General features: G+C 48.8%; 1 protein-coding gene across 1 annotated transcript in view; it reads left to right on the top strand.

Annotated features, from left to right (window-relative positions):
- The window catches only part of pigt (phosphatidylinositol glycan anchor biosynthesis, class T), a 57,140-nt gene that overhangs the window by 22,913 nt on the left and 9,426 nt on the right, over window positions 1-24,801 (top strand). Inside the window, exons 8-10 of the mRNA XM_038802946.1 lie at window positions 4,313-4,481; window positions 9,784-9,984; window positions 15,634-15,799. Of these exons, the coding sequence (XP_038658874.1) occupies window positions 4,313-4,481; window positions 9,784-9,984; window positions 15,634-15,799 (536 nt within the window). The remainder of the gene's footprint in view (window positions 1-4,312; window positions 4,482-9,783; window positions 9,985-15,633; window positions 15,800-24,801) is intronic.

Below are 24,801 nucleotides of genomic sequence, written 5' to 3' on the forward strand. Positions count from 1 at the left end.
GAGTTATATAGAACATTGGTGAGGCCACATCTGGAATTCTGTGTGCAGTTCTGGTCGGCATATTACAGGAAGGATGTGATTGCACTGGAGGGGTTGCAGGTTTCACCAGGATGTTGCCTGGGATGGAACATTTACAAGATGAAGAGAGGTTAACTAGGCTTGGATTGTTTTCGCTGGAGCAGAGAAGACTGAGGGGTGACCTGATCGAGGTGTACAGGTTTATGAGGGGCATGAACAAGGTGGGTAGGGAACAGCTGTTCCCCTTAGTTGAATGGTCGGATACATGGGGACATAAGTTCAAGGTGAAGGGTGGGAGGTTCAAGGGAGATTTGAGGAAAAACCTTTTTACCCAGAGGTTGGTGATGGTCTGGAACGCACAGCCTGGGTGGGTGGTAGAGGCGGGATGCCTCACATCCTTTAAAAAGTACCTGGATGAGCACTGGGCACATCATATCATTCGAGGCTATGGGTCAGGTGCAGGCAGATGTGATTAGGATTGGCAGATCAGGTGCCTTTCATGCGACGATGCAGACTCGATGGGCCTTTTCTCCGCCCTATTTTCCAGTCTTTCTGTGGTTACTGAATTGGGGTTTAGTATCCCTGATTACTGATGGTGGGGTTTGTGTCCCTGGTGACTGACGGTGTGGTTTGGTTTCTCTGGTTACTGATGATGGGGGGCTGGATTCTCCCCTACCCGGCGTGACGGAGGGTGCCGGCGTAGGGGAGTAGCGCCAACCACTCGGGTCGGGCCTCCCCAAAGGTGGGGAATTCTCCCCACCTTTGGGGGCCAGCCCCGCGCCGGAGCGGTTTGCACCAGAAGACTGGCGCAAAAAACCGGCGCCCCCGGCAGCGGGGCTGGCCGAAAGGCTTTCGCCGGTCGGCGCATGCGCCGGCGGTGACGTCAGCGGCCAGCTGCCGCTGACGTCACCACCGGTGCATGCGCGATGTGGGTTTCTCTTCCGCTTCCGCCATGGCGGAGGCCGTGGCGGCCGCGGAAGAGAAATAGTGCACCCAGGGCACTGGCCCGGAGTCTGAGCGGGGGGCCCCGATCGCAGGCCTGGCCACCGTGGGGGCACCCCCCCGGGGTCCGATCGCCCGCCCCCCCCCCCCCCCCCCCGCCCACCCCAGGACCCCGGGGGCCCGCTCGCGCCGCTGATCCCGCCGTTACAGAGGTGGTTCAAACCTCGGCGGTGGGTGAGGCCTCCCAGCAGCGGGACTTCGGCCCATCCGGGCCGGAGAATCACCGCAGGGGCCTCGCTGATCGGGGTGGCGATATTCTCGCCACTGCCACTTCCCGGGTGGCGGAGAATCTCTGCCACGGCGGGGGTGGGATTTTAGGCGGCCCCAGGCGATTCTCCGACCCTGCTGGGGGTCGGAGAATTTCGCCCGAGGTCTGTTTCCCTGGTTACTGATGGTGGGTTTTGTTTCCCTGGTTACTGATGGTGGGGTCTGTTTCCCTGGTTACTGACGGTGGGTTTTGTTTCCCTGGTTACTGATGGTGGGTTTTGTTTCCCTGGTTACTGATGGTGGGGTCTGTTTCCCTGGTTACTGATGGTGGGGTCTGTTTCTCTGGTTACTGATGGTGGGGTCTGTTTTTACCTGGTTACTGACAGTGGGGTTTGGTTTTCCTGGTAACTGTAGGTGGGGTCTGTTCCCTGGTTACTAGCGGTGGGATTTGTTTCCCTGGTTACTGATGGTGGGTTTGTTTTCCCTGGTAACCGGTGGTGGGGTTTGTTTCCCTGCTTACTGACAGGGGGGGATTTGTTTCCCTGGCTATTGACAGTGGGATTTGGGTTTCCCTGGTTACTGATGGTGGATTTGGTTTCCCTGGTTACTGACGCCAGGGTTTGATATCTCTGGTTACTAACGGTGGGGTTTGTTTCCCTGGTTACTGACCGGGAGGGGGGGGGGGGTTGTTTCCCTGGTTAGTGACAGTGGGATTTGGTTTCCCTGGTTACTGATGGTGGGTTTTGTTTCCCTGGTTACTGATGGTGGGTTTTGTTTCCCTGGTTACTGATGGTGGGGTCTGTTTCACTGGTTACTGATGGTGGGGTCTGTTTCCCTGTTTACTGATGGTGGGGTCTGTTTCCCTGGTTACTGATGGTGGGGTCTGTTTCCCTGGTTACTGATGGTGGGTCTGTTTCCCTGGTTACTGATGGTGGGTTTTCTTTCCCTGGTTACTGATGGTGGGTTTTCTTTCCCTGGTTACTGACGGTGGGGTCTGTTTCCCTGGTTACTGATGGTGGGTTTTGTTTCCCTGGTTACTGATGGTGGGTTTTGTTTCCCTGGTTACTGATGGTGGGTTTTGTTTCCCTGGTTACTGATGGTGGGTTTTGTTTCCCTGGTTACTGATGGTGGGGTCTGTTTCTCTGGTTACTGATGTTGGGGTCTGTTTCCCTGGTTACTGATGGTGGGGTCTGTTTCCCTGGTTACTGATGGTGGGTCTGTTTCCCTGGTTACTGATGGTGGGTTTTCTTTCCCTGGTTACTGATGGTGGGTTTTCTTTCCCTGGTTACTGATGGTGGGTTTTCTTTCCCTGGTTACTGATGGTGGGTTTTCTTTCCCTGGTTACTGATGGTGGGGTCTGTTTCCCTGGTTACTGATGGTGGGGTCTGTTTCCCTGGTTACTGATGTTGGGGTCTGTTTCCCTGGTTACTGATGGTGGGGTCTGTTTCCCTGGTTACTGATGGTGGGTCTGTTTCCCTGGTTACTGATGGTGGGTTTTCTTTCCCTGGTTACTGATGGTGGGTTTTCTTTCCCTGGTTACTGATGGTGGGTTTTCTTTCCCTGGTTACTGATGGTGGGTTTTCTTTCCCTGGTTACTGATGGTGGGGTCTGTTTCCCTGGTTACTGATGGTGGGGTCTGTTTCCCTGGTTACTGATGGTGGGTTTTGTTTCCCTGGTTACTGATGGTGGGGTCTGTTTCCAGGCTACTGACGGTGGGGTCTGTTTCCCTGGTTACTGATGGTGGGGTCTGTTTCCCTGGTTACTGACGGTGGGGTTTGTTTCCCTGGTTACTGACAGTAGGGTTTGTTTCCCTTGTTACTGTCAGTGGGGTTCATTTCTCTGGTTAATGACGGTGGAGTTTGTTTCCCTGGTTACTGACAGTGGGGTTTGCTTTTCCTGGTAACTGTTGGTGGGGTCTGGTCACTGGTAACTGGCGGTGGGGTTTGTTTCCCTGGTTACCGACAGGGGGATTTGTTTCCCAGGTTACTGACAGTGGGATTTGAGTTTCCCTGGTTACTGACAGTGGGATTTGAGTTTCCCTGGTTACTGATGGTGGATATGGATTCCCTGGTTACTGACGCCAGGGTTTGATATCTCTGGTTACTGACGGGGGGGTTTGTTTCCCTGGTTACTGACAGGGGCGTTTGTTTCTCTGGTTAGTGACAGTGGGATTTGGTTTCCCTGGTTACTGATGGTGGATTTGGTTTTCCTGTTACTGATGCCAGGCTTTGATATCTCTGGTTACTGACAGTGGGGCCTGTTTCCCCGGTTAGTGTCAGTGGGGTTTGTTTCCCTGGTTACTAGTGGTGGGGTTTGGATTTCCTGGTTACTGACGCCAGGGTTTGACATCTCTGGTTACTGATGGTGGGGTTTGTTTCCCTGGTTCCTGAAGGTGGGGATTGGTTTCCCTGGTTCCTGGTAGTGGTGTCTGTTTCCCTAGTTACTGACGGTTTTGTTTCCCTGGTCTGGCATCGCCTACATGTGCCTCCAGCCATACAACAATATGGTTGAATCTAGGGTAGCACGGTAGCACAGTGGTTAGTCAAGTTGCTTCACAGCTCCAGGGTCCCAGGTTCGATCCTCGTCCTGTCACGGTCTGTGCACGTTTTTCCCATGTCTGCGTGGGTTTCCTCCGGGAAATTGTGGGTTTCCTCCCACAATTCAAAGATGTGCAGGCTAGGTGGATTGGCCATGTTAAATTGCTCTTAGTGTCCAAAAAGGTTAGGTGGGGTTACTGAGTTACGGTGTGGGCTTAGGTAGGGTGCTCTTTCTAAAGGCCAGTGCAGGCTCGATGGGCCAAATAGCCTCCTTCTGCACTATAAATTTTATGATAACTTGGATGTGGGAACTGTTTGATGTGCAGGAACAATGAGCTGGAGCCTGCTTACATAATACTAATGTTCTGTGTCTGTATTTCACAGACATTATTGGTTGCAGACAAGTAACAGGACCTGATTCCATCCAATCAGCTCCTTTCATTTAATATGAAAATGGCATGAAAATATGTCAGAGTTTATTGTTTTGGAGGCAGAGGAAGCAAGGATGTAAAAAAAAAATTATAAAATTCTGCTTTTCAACTTTCTAGGTTAATGACACCTATGAGCTGATACCACCAGCACCCATGGTGCTTAACACAACAGTTCATGGGAAGTGGCGATCCTATGCTGTGTACAACCTGCTGAATCCTCAGCTGTACAGCACATCATCACACTCGTTAAACATAGCCTTAAAATGGAAATTGGCCAAACCGCTTGGTAAGTTCAGGAATCATTGTTTGCTGTTTACAGTCAGTACAGGAGCCTCTAAGAGACCGTACACAGTCGGGCAAGGAACCTCCAGCTTGGGCACAGATCAGGCGCCCTCTTTAATAGTCTATTTGGAATTTTCGCAACCACCCGCTCTGTGATGCCTGACCCAATAAAGGGGGGACAGCCTCACCGATCCTGCCAATTACATCACGGGTGTTCCACAATCTAACTCAATATATCTATCTGCCATTGCCCCTCTTCCTGGAATACCTTTCCAACAAAGTCCATCAATTTCGGTTTTATAATTAGCAATTCATCCAGCTTCAAACGTCTTTTGGGCAGGAGGATTTTATTTTTATTTAGTCATGGGTTGTGCACATCGCTGGCTAGCCCAGCGTTTATTGTCCATCCCTAATTGCCCTCAAGAAGGTAGTGGTGAGCTGTCTTCTTGAAACGCTGCAATCCCTGTGGTGGAGGTACACCCACAGTGCTGGAGGCAGTTTCAGAAATTTGACCCAGTGGCAGTGAAAGAACGGTGATGTATTTCCAAGTCAAGATGGTGAGTTGCTTGGAGGGGAACCTCCAGGTGGTGGTGTTCCCAGGTATCTTTCTAGATGGTAGCGGTTTGGAAGATGCTGTCTAAGGAGCCGTGGTGACTTCCTGCAGTGCCTCCTGTAGGTGGTATCCACTGTGCAACTGTGGTGGAGGGAATGGATGCTTGTGGATGATGTGCCAATCAAGCAGCCTGCTTTGTCTTGGGTGGTATCAAGCCCCTTGAATGTTGTAGGAGCTGCATTCATCCAAGCAAGTGGAGGGTATTACATCGCACTCCTGACTTCTGCCTTGTAAATGGTGGATAGGCTTTGGGGAGTCAGGAGATGAGTCACTCAATGCAGAATTCCCAGCCTCTGGCCTGTTCTTGTAGTCACCGGATGTTGATAGTGGAGGATTCAATGATGGTAATGCCATTAAATGTTAACTGAGATGGTTAGATTCGCTTTTGTTGAAGATGGTCATTGCCCGGCACTTGTGTGGCACGAATGTTACTTGCCTCTTGTCGGCCCAAGCCTAGATATTGTCCAGGTCTTGCTGTGAGCAGTCGCAAATTGTGCTGAACATTGTGCTAACGTCACCACATTTGATCTTATGATGGAAGGGAGAGCATTGATGAAAGAGCTGAAGATGGTTGGGCCTAGGACTCTACCCTGAGGAACTCCTGTGGTAATGACCTGGAACTGAAATCATTGACCTCCAACAATCAGAACCATCTTCCTTTGTGCTAGGTATTTCTCCAACCAGTGGAGAATTTTCCTCCTGATTACCATTGACTCCAGTTCAGCTAGGGCTCCTTGATGCCATACTCAGTCAAATGTTGTCTTGATGTCTAGGGCAGTCACTCTCATCTCACCTCCTGATGTTCAGCTCTTTTGTCCATGTTTGAAACAACGTTATAATGAGATCAGGAGTTGAGGGGCCCTGACGGAACAGAATCTGAGCGTCTTTGAGCAGATTATCACTAAACAAGTGCCACTTGATAGTGCTGTTGATGACCCCTTCCATCAGTTTCATCTGAGAGTAGACTGAAGGGGCAGTAATTGTCCTGCTTTTTGTGTATAGGACATAGCTGGACAATTTTCCACATACCGGGTAGATTGCAGTGTTGGCTGCAAGCTTCTACCACTCTTTGTGTCTGGAAGTGATTCCTAATTTTGGAGGCTGGTGATCTTTCTTTATGTGTAGTTTCCAGACTGCTTTTAGGGGTGGTCTAACCAGGCTTTTTTATAGTTGAAGCACAACTTTTACCATCTGTTATTCTATTCCGCAAGTTATAAAGTCCATTATTCCATTAGCCTTTTTTTTAATAAATGTTTTTTATTCAGTTTTCATGTTTTATTTTGAACAAATTACAAATTGTTAGAGAGAGAGAAAAAAAAAGAACACGCAAAAATTAACATATATATTTACAGGTAAGCATCTTCGTAGTAATAACAGTGGCCTCCCCCCTTTAGCCGGCATACATATTTTACATTCCCCAACATGTTTATTGGCATTTATTTAGTTTGGTTTTGGGCCTTAGCTAGCCATCAAACCCCCGTAACGAACCCGTAGCCCCCCCCCCCCCCCCCCCCCCCCGACTATTCTTCCTCTTGTACGTTGGCCACAAACAGGTCCCGGAACAGTTGCATGAATGGCTCCCATGTTCTGTGGAAGCCGTCGTCCGACCCTCGGATGGCGAATTTGATTTTCTCCATTTGGAGAGATTCTGAGAGGTCGGACAGCCAGTCTGCAGCTTTGGGCGGTGCTGCTGACCGCCAGCCAAACAGGATTCTACGGCGGGCGATCAGGGAGGCAAAGGCAAGGGCGTCCGCCCTCCTCCCCAGGAATAGATCTGGCTGGTCTGAAACCCTGAAGACCGCCACTATCGGGCATGGCTCCACCCTCACCCCCACCACTTTGGACATAGCCTCGAAGAAGGCTGTCCAGTACTCCACAAGTCTGGGGCAAGACCAGAACATGTGGGCGTGGTTGGCCGGGCCTCTTTGGCACCGTTCACATCTGTCCTCCACCTCCGGGAAGAACCTACTCATACGGTTTCTCGTTAAGTGGGCTCTATGTACCACTTTTAGTATCGTCAGGCTGAGCCTTGCGCACGTGGAGGTGGAGTTGACCCTATGCAGTGCTTCGCTCCAGAGTCCCCACCCTATCTCCGTCCCCAAGTCGTCCTCCCATTTCCTTCTTGTTGCGTCCAGTACGGTGTCGTCCCTTTCTACCAGTCGGTCATACATGTCGCTACAGTTCCCTTTCTCTAGGATACTTGCGTCCATTAGGTCTTCCAGTAGTGTCTGTCGTGGCGGTTGTGGGTACGTCCTTGTCTCCTTTCGTAGGAAGTTTTTGAGCTGCAGGTACCGTAGCTCGTTCCCCCCAGCTAGCCGAAATTTCTCTGTCAGTTCGTCCAGTGTTGCGATCCTGTCGTCCGTGTATAGGTCCCTGACTGTCAGTGCCCCCCCCGTCCTGCCTCCACCTTTTGAAGGTGGCGTCAGTCAGTGCTGGTTTGAACCTATGGTTGTTGCAGATGGGAGCCTTGTCCGACATTTTGTTCAGGCCAAATTGCTGCCGCAGTTGGTTCCAAGATTGGAGGGTGGCTGTCACCACCGCTGGAGTGTTTTTTGGGTGGGGATGGGAGTGCTGCCGCGGCGAGGGCCCGGAGGGAGGTCCCCATGCAGGAGGCCTCCTCCGCACGCACCCACTCGGCTTCTGGCTCCTGGATCCATCCCCTTACCCGCTCGGCTGTTGCCGCCCAGTGGTAGAATTGTAGATTCGGGAGGGCTAGCCCCCCCCTGGATTTTGTTTTCTGTAGGACCTTCTTTGGGATCCTAGCATTTTTACCCCCCCATACGAACGCCATGATTAGTTTGTCCAGCGCTTTGAAAAAGGCCTTGGGGATGTAGATCGGAATGGATCTAAACAGGAAGAGGAACCTGGGCAATACTTTCATTTTGATCGTCTGGACTCTCCCCGCGAGGGAGAGTGGGAATGTGTTCCATCTTTGCAGGTCCTTTTTTACTTCCTCCGCCAGGCTGGTGAGGTTCCATTTGTGGATCCCTTTCCAGTCATGGGCTATTTGGATCCCCAGGTAGCGGAATTTATGTCGGGCTTGTTTGAACGGCAGCCCCTTTAGTGCTCCCCCCCCCCCCCCCCCCCCCCCCCGATGATTCCGTCCATGCTGCTTTGTGGGTCCGAGATGTAGAGGAGCAGATCATCTGCATAGAGTGAGACTCTGTGCTCTCTGCCTCCCCTTCGGATCCCCCTCTAATTTTTTGCTGCCCTGAGCGCAATTGCTAGCGGTTCGATTGCTAGTGCAAACAGCAGCGGGGACAGTGGGCATCCTTGTCTGGTGCCCCTGTGCAGCTGGAAGTATTGGGAGTTGGTATTGTTGGTCCGTACACTCGCCATGGGGGCGTTGTATAGGAGCTTTACCCAAGCGGTGAACCCTGTTCCAAGCCCGAACCGCTCCAGTACCTCTATGAGGTATTTCCATTCGACTCTGTCGAAGGCCTTTTCTGCGTCCAGGGAGACGATCACCTCTTGTGTTCTCTCCCCGGAGGGGGTCATTATCACGTTCAGCAGGCGCCTGATGTTCGAGGTGAGCTGTCTACCTTTGACGAAGCCCGTCTGGTCCTCTGTGACCACCTCAGGTACACATTCTCCATTAGCCTTTTTGATTATTGACACTGATAGTGAAGCTAGGTGCAGCCTTCTCTGACTGACTGTACAAGCACTACAGGAAGCATTGACTGTACACAGTACAGAAACCTCAGTCTTATTCTATTCAGTAACTACAGGAACCTGAAACTGACTCTATGCAACAATGACGGAAGTCTTGGATGTCTTTATGCAGTAAGGACAGAAACCTGGGTCGGCGTAAATATGAGTACAGGAAAGCTGGACTCAATCAATTCTGACTTGACATATACCTGAGTTTGTCTTTGTATGCTGTAAGTACATGAATCTCATACAGCTTGATATATAAGTGCCTGAAACTCTTTTGTTAGTGGTTGCTGAAAGCTCAGAATTGATGGTGTAGGGGACCAAAGGTCAAACATATTTCCACATTTGAGCACTGCCATCCTTTTGCTGAAAATTCTCCTGTGTGAACATTCTGATGAAGACAGGCTGGGCTCAGCTATCAATTCATTCTGGTCAGATCATCTGCCAGTATTTACCGACTAGCTTTACATGAGACATGATAGCTTAGGTGATTACCCCTCTGGAAACATACCTGAGCAAAATGAGAAATGGGAAGAAAGGGATGGACCTACAAAGGAAGCTGTTTATCTAAGAGGGGCTTTATATCATGTGGATACATGACTTTCTGACATTGCAGTGACTTATCACCAACAAGAGACAACCCAGAGAGTGGTGGGCTGCAAATTCTACCTGATTCTGCTTAATTCTCAATTTTATCTCAGTTGTTGTGCTGAGCTATGATGAGATAGCTTTTCTACTTGGACGAGAGAACAGGGGGGGATAGATAATCAGACAGGGATCAGTGCACTAGCTGTTGGACTAATTGTCACAGCCTGCATTATATTGAAAAGGGGACTTTTGAAATGATTGAAGCACAAGGTGAATTTGGAATGCTATGACTTATAGCTGCACTATTCAGAAATTAATGTTAATTTAAATTACATGCACTGGCCACATAAAACAAGGGCTTTGGTATATTTTAGAATGTTCTAAACATTTACAAGAGCTGTCCAACAGCTATTCAAGAATCTAATGACTGTTACTTCTGATTTCTGTGCAGTGATACCTGAAGTGCCTGTCTTCTACGCAGAGAGATATGTGAGTGGCTTTGGTCTCCAGTCAGGCAAAATCAACACCTTGATCTATAATAATCACCCTTGCCGGGCATTCCCGGTGTTGTTGATGGAAATTGTGCCATGGTATCTTCGGCTCTATGTCCACACACTCACCATCACCACCAGGGGCAAAGAGATCAAACCAAGTAAGCTGCCTGTCTCCCCTCCCCACCCCTCTCTTTCCTTTTCTCTTCCCTGCCGCTTTTCTTCTTCCTTTGATGTCTCTCCGTTTCACGAGGATTGAAGTGGTGAGCTAACGGGGATACAGTTATTTCTTCACATGACCTATGACACAAGATTCTCTTGTCATGCCAAAACACATCTTAGAATAGGGGATGCAGTGGTGTGGTGGTCTTGTCACCGGTAATCCAGAAACCCAGGAGAATGCTCTGTGGACCCAGGTTCATATCCCACCACGGCAGATGGTGAAATCTGAATAGAAATCTGGAATTGTGAAACCATTGTCGATTGCCATAAAAACCCATCTGCTGGGCAGCACGGTGGCGCAGTGGGTTAGCCCTGTTGCCTCACGGCGCCGAGGTCCCAGGTTCGATCCCGGCTCTGGGTCACTGTCCGTGTGGAGTTTGCACATTCTCCCCGTATTTGCGTGGGTTTCATCCCCACAACTCAAAAATGTGCAGGCTATGTGGATTGGCCACGCTAAATTGCCCCTTAACTGGAAAAAGTGAATTGGGTACTGTAAATTTATGGGAAAAAAAACACCATCTGGTTCACTGATGTCCTTTTGGGAAGGAAATCTGCCATCCGTACCTGGCCTGGCCCACTTCAATGTGGTTGACTCTCAAATGCCCTCTGAAAGGAAGGATAGATTGGGATGGGCAATAAATGCTGGCTCAGCCGGCGACGCCCAAATCCCCTGAATGAATTAAAAAAACTTACTATCCTGCTAAAGATACATAAATGAAGCATGGCTTGGAATGACATCATTGGTAATCCTACTATTATTGATTTTGAAAATAACATGCTGCCAAGTTTGGGGAGGGGTGCTGGCAGCAGTGGGTAGATCGAGATGGTGTCTGCTGTCTTGGATATGATCGGGATGAAGAGGCACCGGCAATCAATGAGGAGTGCGCTGATGGGGAAGAGGCCCACAAGAAAGAAAATGAGTTGAACCTGACTCAAGGAAGGGCAACAAAGTGGATACTGGGCTATGATAGAAGATTGAGATGGCTGGATCTTTTCCCATTTGGGTCAGGAAGATTAGGGATGCTGTTGATCATTATCCAAGTTTTAAAATTAGAAGAGTTGAAACTTCAAATGCAACCTCATTACCGGCAAGGTTTTAAATTTGCATAATTGCCTTTGGCAATTTCTTTTGACATTCCTTTTGTCCCTGCTGCTGGCCTAACCCAGGATATAATCATGTGAAAGAAAAAACATACTTGCCACGTTTCCAAAGTAAAGTACACAACTTGTATATTCCTGCTAACGTGCCTTGTCTTTATAAGATGCTGACAGGTCTGCCATGTGTTAAGCTTTAATTTAAAATTCCCAGCATCTGCGAATAATTTATTTTAATAGTTTAGCTGTTCAGATGCCACATAGGTTTGCACACTTTGTGAACCGTAAAACCCTGTGGTTCTGTTTTCTGGGGAATTTTCTTCCATCTTGGAGGATGAGAATTCCCTTTGAACTGGAATCTTCTCCAACTGAAGCGTTCAAAGAGAAACAGGGATTCTGCTCATTTACCAGGGGCCTGGTATTAATAGAGTTAATAGAGTTAATAGAGAAATACAGCGCAAAACAGGCCCTTCGGCCCACGATGTTGCGCCAAACTTTTGTCCTAGGTTAATCAAAGAATTTTGGACAATTTTTCATGGCCAATCTACCCAACCTGCACATCTTTGGACTGTGGGAGGAAACTGGAGTACCCGGAGGAAACCCACGCAGTCACGGGGAGGATGTGCAGACTCCACACAGACAGTGACCCAAGTCGAAATCGAACTTGGGACCCTGGAGCTGTGAAGCAATTGTGCTATCCACAATGCTACCGTGCTGCCCTTAAGAAGTTAACCATCACTCCATTATTCTACCCTAATCCATGTACCTATCCAATAGCCGCTTGAAGGTCCCTAACGTTTCCGACTCAACTACTTCCACAGGCAGTGCATTCCATGCCCCCACTACTCTCTGGGTAAAGAACCTACCTCTGACATCCCCTCTATATCTTCCACCATTTATCTTAAATTTATGTCCTCTTGTAATGGTGTGTTCCACCCGGGGAAAAAGTCTCTGACTGTCTACTCTATCTATTCCCCTAATCATCTTATAAACCTCTATCAAGTCGCCCCTCATCCTTCTCCGTTCTAATGAGAAAAGGCCTAGCACCCTCAACCTTTCCTCGTATGACCTACTCTCCATTCCAGGCAACATCCTGGTAAATCTCCTTTGCACCTTTTCCAAAGCTTCCACATCCTTCCTAAAATGAGGCGACCAGAACTGCATTAAGGAGATGAAAGTGTTCTGAGAGCTGGATGGGGGGGGGGGAGGGGGGATCAATTTCCCATTCCTCACCTCCTGTGTTCGGAGTTGTGTTATTTGTACCACCTGTAGGTGGTGCTGGGGAGCCAGGAGAGATTGCTGTTCTTGTGACTCCGCCACAGCCAGTCTAGTCAGTGGTACAATATCTCAGATATACATTATATCTATTACAAGGGATGGGAAAAAGAGCATTCAGCCCATCAAAATTAATTCTCGCTGTATATTGCCTCTTCTGTCATGGCATCTGATTTGCTTTTGATTGGCACTCAAAGTTCTATCGCCTATTAGTCTATTCTACATCCAGTATATAGATTAATCCTGATATATATGGTAAGATTATTTTTGAATAATTTCCATTGACATCCTCAGGCCTTACTTTCCTAAGTTGCTTTGAAAAAATGATATTGACTTACATTATCTACCATTTAATACTTCCATGATGTGACCCTTTGCTCTTGACAGCTGCTGGAAAAGTTTTATCCATAAGAACCAGGAGCAGGAGTAGGCCGTCTGGCCCTTTGAGCCTGCACCGCCATTCAATGAGATCATGGCTGATCTTTTGTGGACTCAGCTCCACTTTCCCACCCGAACACCATAACCCTTTATCCTTCAAAAAACTATCTATCTTTATCTTGAAAACATTTAATGAAGGAGCTTCACCTGCTTCACTGGACAGGGAATTCCTAGATTCACAACCCTTGGGTGAAGAAGTTCCTCCTAAACTCAGTCCTAAATCTACTTCCCGTTATTTTGAGGCTATGCCCCCTAGTTCTGCTTTCACCCGCCAGTGGAAACAATGTCCCGGCATCTATCCTATCTATTCCCTTCATAATTTTATATGTTTCTATAAGATCCCCCTGTATCCTTCTAAATTCCAACGAGTACAGTCCCAGCCTACTCAACCTCTCCTCGTAATCCAACCCCCTCAGCTCTGGGATTAACCTAGTGAATCTCCTCTGCACACCCTCCAGCGCCAGTACGTCCTTTCTCAGGTAAGGAGACCAAAACTGAACACAATACTCCAGGTGTGGCCTCACCAACACCTTATACAGCATAACCTCCCTAGTCTTAAACTCCATCCCTCTAGCAATGAAGGACAACACTCCATTCACCTTCTTAATCACCTGTTGCACCTGTAAACCAACTTTTGTGACTCATGCACTAGGACACCTCGGTCCCTCTGGACAGCAGCATGTTTTAATATTTTATCATTTAAATAAAAATCCCTTTTGCTGTTATTCCTACCAAAATGGATAACCTCACATTTGTCAACATTGTATTCCATCTGCCAGACCCTAGCCCATTCACTTAACCTATCCAAATCCCTCTGCAGACTTCCGGTATGCTCTGCATTTTTTGCTTTACCACTCATGTTAGTGTCGTCTGCAAACTTGGACACATTGCACTTGGTCCCCAACTCCAAATCATCTATGTAAATTGTGAACAATTGTGGGCCCAGCACTGATCCCTGAGGGACACCACCAGCTACTGATTACCAACCAGAGAAACACCCATTAATCTCCACTTTGCTTTCTATTAATTAACCAATCCTCTATCCATGCTACTATTTTACCCTGAACGCCATGCATATTTATCTTGTGCAGCAACCTTTTGTGTGGCACCTTGTCAAAAGCTTTCTGGAAGTCCAGATATACCACATCCATTGGCTCTACCACACTGGTAATGTCTTCAAAAAATCCCACTAAATTAGTTAGGCACGACCTGCCCTTTATGAACTTATGCTGCGTCGGCCCAATGGGACAATTTCCATCCAGATGCCTCGCTATTTCTTCCTTGATGATAGAACCCAGCATCTTCCCTACTCCATATAGAATCCATCGGATTTTCATCTCCAAATTCCATGAGGTTAACTTTGGACAGGTTTTAAAACAGGTGGTTAATGTGCTACATATATTATAGCCGTGGCAATGAATGTGAAAATCCCCCCTCCCCCGACCCCATGTTGAACCCAGTTTCAGTAATTTAAAAAATATCTTGGGTATTAAATGTTGCTGATGAGGCCAGTATTTATTGCCCAACCCCAATTGCTTTTTGAAAAGGTGAACGTGAGTCTCTTGAACCACTGCACTCCATCTGGTTAAGGAACACCCATAGTGATGCTAGGCAGGGAGTTCCAGGATTCTGGACCAGCGACAGTGAAAGAATGGTCAACAGTTCCAAGTCAGGATGGTGTGTGACTTGGAGAGGAACTTAAAGTTGGTGTCCCCATGCAATTACTGCCCTTGTCCTTCTAGATGGTAGAGTCCCTGAGCTTCGGAAGTGCTGTAGAAGAGTTGCAGCAATGCATCTTGTAGATGGTACACGCTGCAGCCACAGTGTGTTAGTGGTGAAGGGAATGGATGTTGAAGGTGGTGGATGGGGTGCTGATCAAGCGGGTTGCTTTATACTGGATGGTGTCAGCTTCGTGAGCGTTGTAGGGGCTGCACTCATCCAGGCCAGGGGAGAATATTTCATCACACTCTTGTGTTGAACACCCTGGGCTAGTGCACGGTTAATTCCAGCCCCACTTGACCCAGAGGCACAGCACAAGTGAATTAACCAATTATTTTTAGAAAGATACTCAAAGTCTTTGGCCCTTGGCTGCCCAATAATCACAGTCTCCAGCTTTGTAAGTTTAAACACAATCATTGTTTATTTGTAACAGGAATTATAATGAAATATGCAGCAAATATAACTGGTTAACTATTATCTAATTCCCATTTTAACTTGCCCCCACCCTCTGCAAACACAAGATCTACAAACTCAGAGCGATAGAAAGGGGGAGAGAGAGAAAGAGAGAGTTGAATCATTAAATTCACAGCCTCTGGCCTGTTCTAACAGCCATAGTATTTATATGAAATGTAAAATGAAATGAAAATCGCTTATTGTCACGAGTAGGCTTCAATGAAGTTACTGTGAAAAGCCCCTAGTCGCCACATTCCGGCGCCTGTCCGGGGAGGCTGGTCCAGTTAAGTTTTTGGTGAATGGTGAGTCCCAGAATTGGATCCTCTATGATTCCTAAGGTGCTCCACAGTTTTTTTTCCTGATCCTTTCTTTGGCTTTAAGATATGTACGATCTAGCTCTGGGATTTATTAATACTGTTCCCTTTAACATGTCAATACCACTGGCTCACTTACTGCAACTTCCTTTAGGTTGCTGGGTATTCAAATAAATTTGACTCATGAATGTTTTCAAACATAATTAATTGTGTATTACGATGTCACAGAGTGGTTTACAGCATTATTGTTTTCACAATAAACACTTCCATAGTACCGTGTGCTTGTTGTGACAGGTTATATCCATTACCAGCCGGCCAAAGACAGAGAGTGCCCCCATCTACTGGAGATGCTGATCCAGCTGCCTGCTAAATCTGTAACCAAGATCGGCATTGAGTTTGAGAGAGCCTTGTTGAAGTGGACCGAGTACCCTCCTGATCCTAACCATGGCTTTTACGTTAGGTAAGAAGCAGCGCTACCAGAATATTGTTTTTTTTAAAGCTATTTTATTCCAATCAGGTTCAACATAGTAACAGAACCATAACACCCAACAGAGTATACAGTTTGGACACTTTTGCACCATTAACAGCTTCTCAAATATAATTATGAATGGCCTCCACCGTACCTCAAAGCCCTCCTCCGACCCCCTTAGGACAAATTTGATTTTCTCCAACCTGGGAAACTCGTGCAAGTCTCCCAACCACACTGTGACCCTCGGCGGCGTAGCCGATCTCCACTTCAAAAATATCCGCCTCCCAAAAGTTCTCCAACTCTTCACACTCCCAGAACATATCGGCATGGGTCGACGGCTCCCTCCCACACCTCTCACACTCGTCCACTACCTCCGGGAAAAACCCACTCATCCGGGCCCGAGTCATGTGACCCCTATGCACCACTTTAAATCGTATAAGACTCATCCTTGTATAGGAGGAGGTTGGTTTCACTCAGCGCATTATTTCGCACTAAAGCACCCGTCCTATCTCCCTCCCCTTTTCCTCCTCCCACCACTGGTTGATCCTTTTCTTTATTTTTGGAAATATACTTATTGGAATTTTTGCCCCCCCCCCCCCCCCCCCCCCCCCCACCCCCCCCAGTTAGTTAGTTAGTTGCCGGCTGCGAACAGGTCTGCAAAGAGGTTTGTGAACTTCTTCCACGTGCAGTGGAATCTCCCCTCGGATTCCCTTATCGACAATTTGATTTTTTTCTAGTTGCAGGAAGTCGGCCAGGTCTGAGGGCCACTCCGAGGCCCTGTGTGACACTGCCGACTTCCAGCCTAACAGAAGTCTCTGCCTGACGTTCAGTAAGGTGCAGGCCATGGCGTTCGCTACTTTCCTGTCCACAGCTCTGGATGCTCTTGACACCCCGAAGATCCCCACAACCCTGGACATGGCCTCGAAAAAAGCCATCCGGAAGTCCCTTAGCCTGGGGCAGACCCAGAACATGTGGGTGTGGTTGGGCCCTCCCTGTCACTGCTCGCACTTATCCTCCACTTCCGGGAAGAACCCGCTCATGGTAGTCTTAGTAAGGTGCACTATGTAGTAATAATAATAATAATCTTTTATTGTCACAAATATGAAGTTGCTGTGAAAAACCCATAGTTGCCCAATTCCGGCGCCTGTCCGGGTAAGCTGGTACGGGAATTGGACCCGCGCTGCTGGCCTTGCTCTGCATTACAAACCAGCTGTCTAGCCCACTGAGCTGAACCAACCCTTGAGCTGGTTCCACCTTGAGCTGCTTCAGGCTTAGCCTTGTGCAGGGGGAGTGGAACTAATCCTGCGCAGCGCTTCGATCCATAGTCCTCCCCTATCTCCGTGCACAGCTCTGCCTGGTCTCGTCAAATGGGGTCTTGACCTTTTCTATGAGTTGTCCGTAGATGTTGCCACATTTGTCGAGCCCTAACCAGTCCATCCCAACTATTGTGTCCAGAAATGTGTGTATGGTTCTCTGGGGGAAGGTTTATGTCTCCTTGCGGAGAAAGTCAAGTAGCTGCAACTACCTGAGCTTGTTCGCTTTCGGGAGTTGGGAGCCTCTTTGAGAGCTTCCCCAGGGTCACCAGTCTATTGTCCACGTAAAGGTCCTTCACTCTTTGTCCATCTGTCTTCCCTCCAAGTTCCAAATGTGGCGTCTATCCTCGCCGGTGTGAACCTATGGTTGTTGCAGATGGGGGCCTCTATGGATATCTCGCCAAGCTTGAAATGGCGCCTGAACTGGTCCCTTGTCCTTACTGTGGCCACTACCACCAGGCTCCTGGAGTGTGTGTGGAGGGGCCGGGAGTGGTGAGGTGGTCAGCGCTCGGAGAGACGTCCCGATGCAGGAGGTCTCCTCCATTCGGACGCAGTCAGCCTCTGGTTCCCTTAGCCCCCCCCTCACCATCACCGTGTTTGCCGCCCAGTGGTAGAATAGGAGCCTCGGTAGGACCAGGCCTTGCTTGTCCCACTTGTCGCCCTTGCTGTAAGATGGTCTTGCCTATCCTAGGGATGCTTTCTCCCACACCAGACGATGACCGAGATTAACTTGTCGGCCCTGATGAAGAAGGATTTGGGGATGAAGATCGGGAGTGACCTAAATTTGAATAGGAACCTAGGCAGCATGTTCATTTTGACCATCTGCACTCTTCCCGGTAATGAAAGAAGGAGTGAGTCCCATCTTTGCAGGTCCCTCTTCACCTCCTCCACCAGGCTGGAGAGGTTCTACTTGTGGAGCTTCATCCAGGTGTGAGCCACTTGGATCCCCAGGTACCTGAACTTGGTTTGGGTCACTTTTAACAGTAGTTCTTCCAGCTCCGCTCCTCCCTCTCAGGGGTTCACCGGGAAGATTTCGCTCATTCCCTGGTTGCGTTTGTAACCGAAGAAGGCACCGAACTCCCTACGGAATCCTGTTATCTTTCCCATGCTGGTTAGGGAGTTCAACATGTCGAGGAGCTGATCATCAGCATAGAGCAAGACTCTATGCTCTCTGCCCCCCCTCCGAATGCCCGTCCACCACTCCGCCGATCTAAGGGTGATGGCCAGTGGTTAAATTGCCAGTACGAACAGGAGCAGGGCTAACGATCATCCCTGCCTCGTAACCTTCTGCAGCCAAAAGTATTCAGAGCTGGTGGCGTTCATCCGTACACTCGCTGTAGGAACGCTGTACAGGAACTTCATCCACCCGATGAACCCTGCTCCAAATCCAAACCGTTCAAGTACCTCCATGAGGTACCTTCATTCTACTCGATTGAAGGCTTTCTCAGCATCCAGTGTTGCTCTGTTTACTTGCTATAAATATAGCAGTCAATATGGTTGCCTTCCTTAATCCTAATTATGTTTACTTTCAGAGTCGCCAGCTATCTCTCGATACTGCCACAAGGTTCAAACCGAATACTGATCAAAGAGCCAATACACCAGTTAGTTAGTTCAAAGTCAATACTATTTATTTACACAAAGAGTAAGATCTACTCATGCACAACAGTACTACAAACTAAACTATCTCTAACGCTAACGCCTATACTTAACTTTGGGTGCCCACTTAGTCAGAGGAACAATGGCGTTGTTCGGATCTGAGGCTGTTGGGTTCGAAGAGATACAGGAGAACAGTTAAGGTTGTCCGTCTGGTAGCGAGCGTTGACCTTGAACTTACTGCTTCTGGTGATGCTGGTGGATGGGTCTCTCCGCTTGAGAGCCAAATCCAAGAGAGCAAATCTCTCGTGGGGGTTCCTTCTTATACTTGGAGGGGCATCGCATGCTTTTCGGCGGGCCTTAAACTTGGCCCCAATTAATTGGGCAGCTTCTCGAACATTGTTATCGATCTTAACCAATAAAGTGGTGGGTGCTCTGATGGCTGGGCGTGTCTTAGGTGGCCGTTGGCCTGGCTTTGTTTGTGTCTTTCTGGCGCCGGGATGTCTGTAACAGTATCAACTACCTGAGTGTTAGTCCTTTGTTCCTTGGAGATGGGCCATCAATATGCCAATTGACCCAGAGTTTCGATTCCGTCTGGTAACTGCTTCCAAATATACATTCAGGCACTGTGCCTGCTTGCTGTCTAGCATTGTCCACATTTCCCTACATTCTTTGTGAGCGTCCATTTTGTATTCTGGAAGTGGCCATCACAGATGGCTACACCAGGGAGATGGTCACCTCTGGTGTCCTCTCCTCGAATGGGGTCATTATTACATTTTAGCAGGCGTCTGATGTTCACTGTTAGTTGTCTGCCCTTGACAAACCCGGTCTGATCTTCAACGATCACTTCTGGCAGGCACCTCTTCAGGTGCGTCGCCAGTGCTTTCACTGGGACTGTTGCATCATTGTTTAAGAGAGAGATGGGTCTGTATGCTTCACACTCTGTTGGGTCTTTCTGCTTTTTGATGATCAATGAGATTGAGGCCTGGGTCAGTGTGACGGCAGAACCCCATTTGACAGTGAGGCGTTGAACATCTCCCGTAAGTGCAGAGCCAGCGCTGCTGCAAATTTTATGTAAAAGTCTACCGGGAGCCCTGGCTCTTTTCCTGACTTCATGGGATTAATGCATTCCGTAATCTACCCAGTTCTTCCAGCCCTTGTTTCCGATCCTCCCCACCATATATCAGCCTGTCGAGTCCCCTCTCGGGGGTACGGAGGTGTATAGCTCTCGGTAAAAGTTTTCAAAAGCCTTGTTTGGGTCTGCTACCATCTTACCAGTTCTGTCCCTAACTTGCGTTATCTCTTTCGCGGCTGCTTTCTTTCTTAGCTGGCCTTGTTTCCATGTTCGTAGAGGGCCTTCCATGCTTGGCAGAGCTGGCGGACTCCCTTCCTTGTGGGCGGCAGATCAAATTCCATCTGCTGCTTTTTCCTCTCCGCTAGCAGTTCCAAGGTTGGGGCCATGAAGTACCACCGATCCACCTCCCGTATGGAGTCGATCAGCTGCTGCTTGGCTGCCTTTTCTTTCCTGTCCCTAGGGACCCTATAAGCTATGATTTCTCCCCCTGATCACTGCCTTCACTGCCTCCCAGAAAGTGGAGGTGAGATCTCTCCATTCTGATTGCAGGTTACATAACCGTCGATGGCTTGTGATATATTTGTATTGGCGAGGAGAGCTATGTCCAGCCTCCATGAGGGGGGGTTGGGCCTGGCCCTTCTCCAACCTCATGTCCGTGCAATGTGGCGCATGGTCGAAGATTACAAGCACTGAGTATTTCGCCTTTGTTACCACTGGAAGCATAATTTTCCTTACAACAAAGAAGTCTGTCCTCGTAGGCCTTGAATGAAATAAATTCCTCCGGACCATCGCTTACAAGGCTCTTCAAAACGTGGCTGCCAATACATCCCCTTACTGATTGAGCCACCTTCCCACAGAACTCCTTGGCAGCCAAAAGCCTTGAATCCAACCTCCACCCCAGCTTCTGTGCTTGACCCGAATGAAGTCTTAATGTCTAAATGATGTACAGCGTGGTCCAAAATCACTATTCCCTCATGTTCTGCTCCTTCCATCCCCATCTCAGCAGTACCGGGCTCACCGCAAAAATGTCAATCCGGGAATATACCCGACACACATAAGAGAAGGAGTACTCCCTCTCCCAGGTGCCCAAACCTCCACTGATCCACCATTCCCATCCTCTCCCTAAACCTTCACAGCTCTCGTGCCGCTCTAGACCTCCCCATTCACTTAGCATTCAACTTATCCACCCCTGGCTCCAATACACAATTAAACCCCCCCCCCCTCTTCAAAATCAACTGGTGAGGGTCCAAGTCCGGGATCGCACCTAACAGCCTCTTTATGAATTCAACGTCATCCTAACTGGGAGCATTCACCTTCACAAAAAGCACCCCACTCACAATCACAAACCCCCCCACAGTCCCGCACCTCCTGTTTCTTATTTAGCAAGATGACAACCCCCCTCAAACCCTGAGTGGAACACTTGCCCCACCCACCTTTTTCTCAACCTCATTTGAGCTTTCACCAGGAGATGCGTCTCCTGCAAGAAAATCACCTCTGCTCTCAAACTTTTCAGGGGCACGAACACCCTGGACTATTTAACCGGCCCATTTAACCACAGACATTCTATGTCACGATTCTCACCGGAGGCTTCATGCCTCCCCTTGCCCCTAAAGTCCGCTATCATCACCCTTGGGCTCCACCCCCGTTTCGCCCCATCCCCACTCTGAATCAGACCTGGATATTGTTGAGCTCAGGTTGCACGCATGACATGTTATCAACTTGTGTTCTGGAAGAAAAGATGGGGAAGAAATGAGGGAGAAAACAAAATGTAAATCCTCAGAGCTATGCTGTGAATAAGTGTGAGGTCAGCATGGGTGCAGCACGGTAGCACAGTGGCCAGCACTGCGGCTTCACAGCGCCAGGGTCTCAGGTTCGATTCCTGGGTCACTGTCTGTGCGGAGTCTGCACGTTCTCCCCGTGTTTGCATGGGTTTCCTCCGGGTGCTCCGGTTTCCTCCCACAGTCTAAAGACGTGCAGGTTAGGTGGATTGGTCATGCTAAATTGCCCTTAGTGACCCAAAAAAAAGGTTAGGAGGGGTTATTGGGTTACGGGGATAGGGTGGAAGCGAGGGCTTAAATGGGTCGGTGCAGAATCGATGGGCCGAATGGCCTCCTTCTGCACTGTATGTTCTATGTCATCTGCTTTGATTTGAGAGAAAAATCAGAATATTGTCCTAATGGTGAGAGGTTAGGAATCACAGAGAACAGTGGCATTTGGGTGTCCATTTACATTGATCACTGAAAGCAGGTACAAGGCAGGTAGCCTTTATCCTGAGGGGTTTAGCTCTGGTCAGATCTTATCTGCAATGCTTCAGTTCTATGAAACCTAGCCAAGACTCCATCTGGAATACTGGGTTCACTTTTGGGCACTGAATCTGGCAAAAGATATTTTGCTCTCGAGTGGATGCAGTGCGGATTTACCAGAATAATATTAGGCTTTAAAGGATTAAATTATAACAAAAGGTTACAAAACTTGGTTTGTATTTGCTAAGTTGAAGAGATTGATCTAATCGATACTTTTAAATTATGAAGGTATTTGATAGGGTAGATACCGATGAATTATTTCCACTACTGGGGGAGTACAATGTTAAGATCAAAACTATACCATTTAGGAGTGAAATCAGAAAGCACTTTTTCAAATGAAGAATGGTAAGGGCCGGAACTCTCCCAAACGGCTGTGGATATTTTGGGTCAAACAAAAGTTTCAAGAGTGATCAATAGATATTTGTTAGGGAACATCCGGTGGCGGCCATGAAGGAGTAGGTCGCACATTTGGTGGCTCCCGCTCGGGTTGGACCTTTGGACCTTTCCCCCGATTTTTTTTCTCGGATTTTACTTGAAAAATTGATAGTGGACGCGACCGCGAGGAGTCCCACACCAGTGCACGGAGAGGCGGACCAGGAGTGCTCGCAAAGAAAGAAATAGTCGAACAGAGAAGGCCTGGGTTGAAGCTGCAGCGGGAAAAAGCATGGCGGGGGACTGGAGTCCTGGCTCGACGACCCAATGATTGATGGAGCAGTGGATGAAGTTTATCCAAGAGGGCTTTGCCAAGCAGAAACAGGAATGCTTGGGCCCGATTAAGGAATTGCTCAAGATTGGGCGATCCAGAAAGTGGAGAAGGCAATGACCGAGCACGAGGAGCACCAAACCGCAATGGAGGTGGGGATGGGGATGCTGAGAGACCAACAGTAATGGCTCCAGGAGATGGTGGAGGATCTAGAGAATAGGTCCCGTCGCCAGAACTTGAGGATTGTTGGTCACCAGGAGTGGTCCGAAGGAGCGGATGCAGGGGCATATATAGCGGGTATGCTCGAGAAGCTAATGGGGGAGGTGGACAGGGCGCTCAGAACACTAGCGAAGAAGCCGCGTGTAGGTGACCCCCCGAGGGCGATGGTGGTGAGATGAGATTGCACAGGTACCTGGATAAGAAGCATATTCTACGGTGGGCCAGGCAGACACGGAGCTGTAAGTGGGGGAACAGCATCCTGCGCGTTTACCAAGACCTGAGCGCAGACGTAGCCAGAAGAGCAGGATTCAACCGAGTAAAGTCGACCCTTTTCAAGAAGAAGGTGAAGTTTGGACTGCTGTATCCGGCTCGTCTTTGGGTCACCTATGAGGAGCAACACTTCTATTTTGAGTTGCCTGAGGAAGCGATGGGCTTTGCCAGGAGGAAAGGGCTGGCAGGGGACGGAGGTGTTTGAACTTTGCTGCAGTGTTCACGTTAAAAATGCTTTTGTTTTTGCACTATATTTTTAATGACTTCTGTATCGATCCTAGAACTACTGCGTATTTTTGTAAGTTAAAGTTTGCATTTTACTGGTGGGGGATGGAGGTGTGAATTCTCGATGTGAGGTTTTTCTTTTCTTTTTTGCTTCTTTCGGTTAACTGGGCTGGGAATGTTTTCTCTTGAATATGTGTGGCCAAGCGGGGCGGGGGGAATGGGGAACAATAGGTGGGAAAATGTTTGGTGCCATGCGCGGGGGCTACCAAGCTAGGTGGCCGGTCTGGCTCACAGAAGCGCAGTGGGGGGTGAGCAGATGTTGTGCTTATTGAGGGGGGATGTTTTTAATGTGCTATTATTACGGGGAGAATTGCTCTGCTGATGGGGGAGGGACTGTTGCTGGGGGACAAAAGGGAGGTCGGGGACGGAGGCTGCCTGGGGGTGGGTCTGCGGGTCGCGAGCTGGAGACTGGCCTAAGAAAGGTGATGGCTGATTGGGGGGAGGGGGGAGGGTGGCGGGTGGACGTGGGAATGTTACAGCGGACGCATTTTACGGTAATTGATCAGACTAGACTCAGGAAATGAAAATGAAAATCGCTTATTGTCACAAGTAGGCTTCAAATGAAGTTACTGTGAAAAGCCCCTAGTCGCCACATTCCGGCGCCTGTTCGGGGAGGCTGGTACGGGAATTGAACCGTGCTGCTGGCCTGCCTTGGTCTGCTTTGAAAGCCAGCGATTTAGCCCAGTGTGCTAAACCAGCCCCTAGGAAGGGATGGGTTTGGGTCGGCAGGTATTTCATTCAGGCTGGACTCTAAGACTAAGTCGCGATCCTGATTAATAATCATTTAATGTAATTTGAGGCGGGAAGAATTGTTGCGGATGTGGGAGGTCGGTACATCATGGTTAGTGGGAAGCTGGATGGGCTGCCGGTGGTACTTGTGAATGTTTACACGCCAAACTGGGATGATGTGGAGTTTATAAGGAGGATGTTGGGGAAGATCCTGGACCTGGACCCGCATAAGCTGGTCATGGAGGGGGACTTCAACACAGTCATTGATCCAAGGCTAGACCGGTCGAGCTCAAGGACAGGCAGGGTGTCAGCAATGGCAAATAAGTTAAAGGAGTTTATGGAGCAGATGGCGAGAGTGGACCCATGGAGGTTTGGGCGGCTGAGAGTGAAGGAGTTCTCTTTCTACTCACACGTACATAAAGTGTACTCCCAGATCGACTTTTTCATCATGAACAGGGCTTTACTGACGGGGTTAGTGGACACTGATCATGGTCAGTGATCAT

Source organism: Scyliorhinus canicula, chromosome 7, assembly GCF_902713615.1.
Source record: "Scyliorhinus canicula chromosome 7, sScyCan1.1, whole genome shotgun sequence".
In the NCBI taxonomy this organism is placed as follows: domain Eukaryota; kingdom Metazoa; phylum Chordata; class Chondrichthyes; order Carcharhiniformes; family Scyliorhinidae; genus Scyliorhinus; species Scyliorhinus canicula.